At 53.8% G+C, this 7,491-nt stretch overlaps 1 protein-coding gene across 15 annotated transcripts in view; it reads left to right on the top strand.

Moving 5' to 3' along the window:
- The window catches only part of TPM3 (tropomyosin 3), a 20,590-nt gene that overhangs the window by 5,209 nt on the left and 7,890 nt on the right, over nucleotides 1–7,491 (top strand). For 10 of the 15 annotated variants that reach the window (XM_008628731.2, XM_017727924.1, XM_017727926.1 and 7 more), the window contains exons 3-8: nucleotides 2,529–2,662; nucleotides 3,487–3,604; nucleotides 3,791–3,861; nucleotides 5,215–5,290; nucleotides 5,768–5,830; nucleotides 5,980–6,049. In XM_008628731.2, coding sequence (XP_008626953.2) covers nucleotides 2,529–2,662; nucleotides 3,487–3,604; nucleotides 3,791–3,861; nucleotides 5,215–5,290; nucleotides 5,768–5,830; nucleotides 5,980–6,049 — 532 coding nt within the window. Of the gene's footprint in view, nucleotides 1–2,528; nucleotides 2,663–3,486; nucleotides 3,605–3,790; nucleotides 3,862–4,649; nucleotides 4,726–5,214; nucleotides 5,291–5,767; nucleotides 5,831–5,979; nucleotides 6,050–7,491 lie in introns of all 15 variants that reach the window. The other 5 variants (XM_017727928.1, XM_008628732.2, XM_017727921.1 and 2 more) reach the window with 1 other exon arrangement.

Here is a 7,491-nt window from a genome sequence, read left to right as displayed (position 1 = left end):
AATCTAAGCGTGACTCTCGTTGAATTTGCAGTGACTTTGCTGCGTTCGAAGCGTGAAGCTGAGCCATGCCCGGCTCAGTGCTCGAGCCCGTGTCCGTGACAGCACTGTGGCGCTGCCAGGGGATGGATCAGGCCCATGGCAGAAGCTCCTGCCACTCCCAGGCCTCAGCTGGGCTCTTTCTTTGCAGCCACATAAGGAATTCTCCTTGCAATAGCAGTATTGTCACGGGTACAGGCGTGTTTCTCACAGCTCCCTGAACCTCCTTCAGGGGAGAGAACCAGTGCTCCCAGTATGGTGCCCAGGGCTTGGCTGGCCCCGGGTCCTGGGGAACCCTCTTGAATTTCTTGGGGAAGCAATGTGAGTCCCGAAGGCCTGGATGAGCTTCTCACTTGATTTGCGGGGCTCTGGGTGCTCCCTGGTTCAGGGCTGCCTTCCTGAAGGAAGCATGGAATAATAGGAATGTGCCACTTTGTAGCAGGGGTGCCTGGAAGTCACTTGGAAGTGTCACCCTGTGCTCTGGGAAAGCCTGACAGTTTCATCTGTATCCAGGGAGGAGCAGCAGAACAGGAGATGTAAGGGCTCTTCTGCAGCAGGGGAGAGGCACTTCCTCAAAATTAAGGGTGGTTTTTGGGTGGGTTGAGAACTGCCTGCAGGAAGTCAGGGCTAAGTGATGCAGTTCAGAGGGTCAGGAAGTGGAGGCCCACAGTACTGGTGTGTCTCAGTCGCCTGGGAGAAGGAAGGAGGAGGTCCTCCACCTCAACAGCTGGTTGCCCCTTTAATAGGGAAAATATGTACGTCAGGCACTCTCCTTCCTGGTTCTGTTTAAGGTATTGTTGTGTTCCTCTTCAGGCAGACCACTTCCCCTTTCATCGGGGTGGGTGTCGCCTCTGGACACCAGAGGGGTGTGGGCTTCTCCAGAGCTGGGTGTACCTGCATGGGAGCTCCTCTGTGCTCTCCCAGCCTGCTCTTGGAACCTGCCAGGAGTGCCTCAGTGCCCGCGGCAGGGAGAGCCCCTCTGGGAGCTGGATGCAACCAGTGTTGGGCCCCACTCTAACACTGGTGTCTTTCATCACTCTGCTCCTCCCTCCTCGCGCACGGTGAGGAGCAGTGTGTCTGCGTAGGATGCTTTATGTGCAGCTGGGATATTTTGTGTCTGTCTGGCATGTGCCTGGTCTTTGCAGAAGATCACAGTGCTGCCCTGGAATGGCTGCACTCCTGCCTGACTTCGTAATTCTGTTGGGGATTCCGGGCCGGTGGGGTGTCAGTGTCCCTAAAGCATCCGGGCTCCCCTGGGCTTTGGTTGGAGTTGACGTGGATGCGGCTGTAAGCAGGGGCCTCATGGCCAATCAGGTCATGCCCCCAGGGTCCCAAAAAGATTGCAGCAAGTCTCTAGTTGACTGTTTAGTCTGGGTCTGATCCAGAAAAGGAGTGCCACTGAAGGGATTTTCATCCTTGGCCTTGAGGTGCTTTGTTTTCAGCAGCACTGAAGGGCAGTTCCCCCCCTCTCTATCTGCCCTGACTGCATTCTGACTCAATGCTGGAGCAAGCCACAGGGTGAGGGCAGTGCTGTATTGCCTTACTGAGCACAAGCAAGTGGCTCTGCCACACGAGTGATGAACTGAGCACAAAGCTGCATGGTCTGTGTTCCCCACCATCTCCATTGCCAGCACAGCACCATGGGGGTTGGCTTGTACCTTGTGGCTTCTTTGAAGGCTGACTAGGACATGGATTGCAGTGGTTGGGGGGTGGGATGGCCTCTGATCTGTGCTGGTTCCTTAAAGCCTCAGTCACATTTGTGGTCACATTTCTGGCAAATATCTGCAGGCTGTGAGTAGTTTCACCAGCTTCCAATGTGTATGACGGAACCAAGGCAGCTATTGCTGGGGAACAGCCTCCTCAACCTGTCTCAAGACTGGAGAAGGCTTTTGCGCCTTCTCTGGATTGTTAGTGAGTCTCTGGGAGGAAGGAAGCTCTCTTTTGGGGCTGTGGGCACTGCTGCAAGAAGCCCCGAGGCTGGGCAGTGCCTGTGACCAGCCCAGCCTGCCAGCACTCAATACAGCTTGGCACATCCTTGAACCTGTTAATCATTCGCACGTTGCTGGTGAGAGGGTTTGCCTCAAGAAACGCTCATGTCCAGATCACACCAGTAAAGTGACTCTCTGCTAAGTGGCCGCTGTCAGCACGCTCTGGTGTGGTGGATAAACAGGGCTATGATGGATGGCCTGGCAGGATCCGGGCAGCTGCAGAGGCACCCCTTGGTGTAAGTCATCTCCTTGGTGTTTATGGCTTAAACTGTCAGAGCAACGCAGGCTGACAGCGAGAAGCCTGCAGGAAGGCTGCTGTGCGGACAAAGCGTGTGGGAGGTGTTGCAGAGCTAAATGTGCTGCTTGCCTCTGGGAGAGTGGCTAAAGCACCCTGGGTTTGCTTTGGGCTCCCATGTGCTGCTGCTGACCCGATGGCAGAGCTCAGCTGCCCTACCCGAGCTGCTAAGCCTGCACAGGCTGAGTACCCTCCTCTGCTCCCTCCAGGCTGAGGCAGAAGTGGCATCTTTGAATCGCCGTATCCAGCTGGTAGAGGAGGAGTTGGACCGAGCTCAGGAGCGCCTTGCCACAGCTCTGCAGAAGCTGGAAGAGGCAGAGAAGGCGGCAGATGAGAGTGAAAGGTGAGCAAGGGCTCCTGCTCGCACTCTATCAAACGTTGAGGGTCTGGTGCCATCAGCATTTTGGGCTTCCCAGAGTGGGGGAGGAGATCCCACATCAAGGCTGGATGTGGGATTCAGTGCCTGCTTATGCAGAGCAGCTAAAACAATGCTGATGAACCCGAGGCTGCTGATGGCCTTGAATGTCCTCTAACCTGAGGTTAGGGAACAAGGAAGTGCCATGTGCCACCATGCATCCCCACCTCCAAAGGAGGAGAAATAAATGGGTTCAGGGACACCATTGCCTTGTAAAGGTGGCTGCTGGTGGGGCAGCCTCTCTTCCATCTGCCTCTGCCAGCATGCTCCCTAACTGGCAGATGTCCCCTGACCTGGCCTGTGATTCAGAGGGGAGTGGTCCACTTCCAGCTGTCTGATGTGCTTCCTCATGCACACGCTGAGCAGCCTGACCCAGCTGGTGGCCTGCCATAGAAACAGACTTGGCTCTTCCTGCATTCCAGATGGGAAAGTGCTTGACTTGGCTGTGCCGAGTCCCTAAGACAGCCAGGCTTGTTCTTCTCAGCAGCACTTCCCTTGGCCTGGGAGCCCGGTGATCTGCTGGAGGAACATTCCAAGGAACAGTTAATTCCAAGCAATTGAGGTTGCTGTATTCACATCAGCCCGGGGGCTTCTGCCTTCCTGTGCCACCTTCTGCATTCAGAGGAGTCATGGCTTATTTGGAAGCACTGTGCTTCCAGGGCAGTGCTGTTAATGCTCTGAAACTCATTGCAGTGCTGGCTTGTCCAAGATTGTTTTACACATCTCCCCTCCCTGTGCTTGCTTTTGGGCAGAGGCATGAAAGTCATTGAAAACAGAGCTCTGAAGGATGAGGAGAAGATGGAACTGCAGGAGATCCAGCTCAAGGAAGCCAAGCACATTGCAGAGGAGGCAGACAGGAAGTATGAGGAGGTGAGACCCTACAGCAAACCCAGGGGCAGAGCCTGGCTCTCCGCAGAGCTACATCAGTGCTCTGCTTGGCCAAAAGCCTCTGACAGCTCCAGTGGCTCCTGCAGGCATTCATTCCATCCAGTGCTGTGCACAGCCTACAAGCACAAAACCGTCCTCCTTCCTCTTGACTCTGATTCTCCTTCCCAGGTTGCTCGGAAACTGGTGATCATAGAAGGAGATCTGGAGCGTACTGAAGAGAGAGCTGAGCTCGCAGAGTCGTGAGTAGTCCGCTTGCATGTACCTGGCACGTCTGCCTCTGCATGGGAACTAACACTGCATTGCTAACCTTGTTACACAAGGCCTGAAGCACAGGGTGGGTTTAGGTCCCTAAAGGAAAGGGATGAAAGCACTCCCCTCCTTGGAACAGGATTAGCTCCACTCAGGACATGGAGTTTGTGATGCAATTTGCCTTGGGTAGAGATGCTCTCCCCCTTTGCATGGAGGCACTCCCTGGTCATGGAGGCTGGAGAGCCTTCCTCTCCTCAGCATTCACCAGCACTGCTTTGTGCGTGCAGTCACGAGATTGTTCACGTTACTACAGAGCACGGTGCTTGTCCTGAAGTGGCAGAGGCCTCCTGGGCCAGGGGCTGAAGTGGCTTATGGGGTGGCCGAGGGCAGAGCTGTGGCTGAGGCTGGTCTCTGGGCCTCTCCAGGTATTTGCAGTAACCACTACCGGCTTCTGCACTGCTGAGTGGGAATCTGGACTTCCTCTGCTCAGTGCAGAGACACAAATACTGGTGTTTGGGCCCCTTTCATGTGTCTGGATGCTTTAGCTGACCCTTGAGGAGCTGGTCAGGATCTTTCCGTGCTCTGGGCCTTGTCTAACACAGTTGGTGTGTACGCAGCAGCAGCAGCATTGTGCTTCCCGCCCAGATGTGCATGTTGTGACCATGACTTTTTTGTGTTTCCCCCTACCCCCTTTTTTGCTCTGTGGTGGTGTGGTTTTGGTGCTCCTTTTGACCTTGCCCCCACCTGGCTTGTGCCCTTGTGTGACCGTCACTAACAGTCATTGCCGGGAGCTGCAGGAGCAGATCAGAGTGATGGACCAGAACTTGAAGTGTCTGTCTGTTGCCGAAGAAAAGGTACTAACCTTTCCTTTCTTGAACCATTAAACCAGAACTCATGTGGTCTCCTCACTATGCTCCTCCCCTCAGCTTAACTGCGTCTCTCTCTCTCTGTCTCCTGGAACATTCTGTCTTCTCTGCCCATAAATATCCCTGTCTGAGTGGTGGTGGCTGTCCTGTTCGTCAGAACAGCTTCCCTCCGTACAGCACGGTAAACATGAAGCTTCTCCTTAGAGACTCCAGGTCTGGCAGAAACCTGTGTCCACATCTCACTGCTCAGCTCTGTGCCCCGTGCATGTGCGGGCAGAATACTTCGAACATGAGCTCGGAGGCAAAAAGGGAACTTGCTTTCTGCACAAAGCAGGGTCCTATCCAGTCTGATCTCAGACAGTCTCCTAAAGAACTTCCTGGTCTTCCCTGCACGTGGATTCACTTCTTGTCTCCTGTCTTTCCCTCCCACTTCTTCTTTTCTTTTTTTTCCCCCCCTTTCCTTACAAAACCCCACAGTAAATGTTCCGAACTGGAGGAGGAGCTGAAGAATGTCACCAACAATCTCAAGTCTCTTGAGGCTCAGGCTGAGAAGGTAGGGCTGCCTGTCCCAGGGCCAGAGACATTGCTGTGGTGCTAGGAGGGTGTGTGAACAGCAGAGCACCCACTGGGGTGGAAATGATTCAACTGCAGTCTTAAGCAAGCCAGGAGAGCTGTGCTTGCTCTGCTGGGAGGGCTAACGTGTTTCATTGGAGGGCTGTGGAAGCTGGGGTGCGGGAAGCCTGGCTGCCCTTCCCTGCCTTGGGGCAGACTTCATCAGCCAGGATGTTTAAGCTGCTAAAATGTTAAGATGAGAATTTTTCTGCACCCAAGTTTGTGTTCCATGCATGATGTGGGACTTGCAGCCTGACCCAGTCCTGTTGGACATGGGTAAGGATGTGAACAACTCCCAGTTGGAAGGTTCTGTGGGCATGTGTGCTGCAGTGAGGAGTTTATGTCTCCCTCTGTAGCTGTGGGCTCTCTGGAGGTGGGAGGTATCTGGGGCTGCTGACTGCTGTCTCCTTTTTCACAGTACTCTCAAAAAGAGGATAAATATGAAGAAGAGATCAAGATTCTGACCGATAAACTCAAAGAGGTAAGTGACCATGTCAGGATCGCCCAGCTGGGTGAACTGGCCTCAGCTTGACTGCGAAGAGATGTGGATGGTGGGAGACTCCATGTCCTCGGACATGATGCCCTTTGCTGTAGAGCTGTTGCACTAACTGGCTTATTTCCGTCTGGCAGGCGGAGACCCGTGCTGAATTTGCTGAACGCTCTGTAGCCAAGCTGGAGAAGACCATTGATGATCTGGAAGGTACATTCTGGGGATAGGAAACCAAGCAATGTGTGTTGAGTGAGCAGCTAGGGAAGGCTATCTCTCATGTAGCTGGAGAGCGGAGAGGCTGCTGTGCTCCTCATTACTTGGGGCATAACCTGACTTGGCCTCCAAGGTGAGGCTTGGCAAGAGTCCTGCCCTGTGTCTCTGCTCCAAAAACAGTTCCCTGACGGAGCTGCAGCAGGTCTCAAGCTCTTGGTCCAGACACCTGGCCTTATCTAGATAGCTGGTGCATTTTGGTAGTGATGTCCTGAGGAATGTAACTAGATCCCTGTGCTCCAGCTTAATCCAATTAATTTAGGAGTGGCATAGGAAAGAAACACCTGAACTTGTAAGAATTGGTCACAATAACATCCTTGCGTGCAGAATGTCTTGCATGTGCTGGCCACTGCAAACAGCGTCTTGCGAGTCAAGCACAGGAGTCAGTGAGTCTTGAAACAGCCCCCGTGAAGACTCAGACTCCCCAGTGTGAGTCCTGAATCAAGGTTAAATTGCCAGCATTTCAAGGCACAAGGTAGTCAGCCTGTGCCAAGGGTGGGTTCCTTTCCTCCTCCCATTCCTTCACACAGTTCTTCAGGAACACTCCTGAGGTCAAGCAGCCAACCATTGCAGAACCTTGCCCCAAGCCACAGAAGGAGAAGGTTCCAGCTGCCTCCCTTAAATCTGGGGCTGTGGCCAGATTCTTCTGTGGATTGCTGTGGCTGGAGTGGTGATGCTGGTAAACCAAAACCCTTACAGGCCTCCTACCGTGACCGCAGGTGTGCCTTTGTGGTCTTTCAGTGCCAGGTCTTGGAGATACAAAACACCCTTGTCTGGAGTCACTCTGGAGGTTTATTATCTAGAAATAGCAATGGTGTCAGCTGAGCTGTTCCAGAATGCAGCCAAGCAGCAATCTGAGCCACCTCATGATCCAGGACAAGCTCTCATTTGGAACTGCAAAAAGTCTTCCAAATCCCTGCATGCTCCCCTTGAAACCTGTTGATTGAGAGTTGGCTCTGGTCTACCGCCTTGCTGCTGAAGTGACCTAGTTTATGACAACTGACAAAGTTCCCTGGCTCTGCGAGGCTGTTAACAGCATGCCCAGCTGTACTATAGCCCAGGCAGCCAGAGCTGGAGCAGCCTGTGCCAGTTCTGCAGGGCTCAGGGATGCATCAGCACAGTTCCAGGCCCGCCCCTCCCCGGAGGTGGAGAGCTGCCTGTCTGCTCCATTATCTGATGGAGAACACTGGTGTGGCCGGTCTGCTCCCCCACCTCACCTCGTCCTGCAGGATGGGAATTTCCTCTGATGCCCAGCTCTATTACACGACTGACTTCTCCCAAGCCAGTCTTTGCATTGAGACACAGGTGAGAACAAAGCACCTCAATTATCAGTGCTTTCCTCAGGTGTAGCAAGCTTCTCCCTAAGTGGATGGAGTTGCCCT

This window comes from Corvus brachyrhynchos, unplaced genomic scaffold (assembly GCF_000691975.1).
Source record: "Corvus brachyrhynchos isolate BGI_N302 unplaced genomic scaffold, ASM69197v1 scaffold122, whole genome shotgun sequence".
Taxonomy (NCBI): domain Eukaryota; kingdom Metazoa; phylum Chordata; class Aves; order Passeriformes; family Corvidae; genus Corvus; species Corvus brachyrhynchos.
Note: the sequence above shows the minus strand (reverse complement) of the source record. Positions and strands in the feature narration are given on the sequence as shown.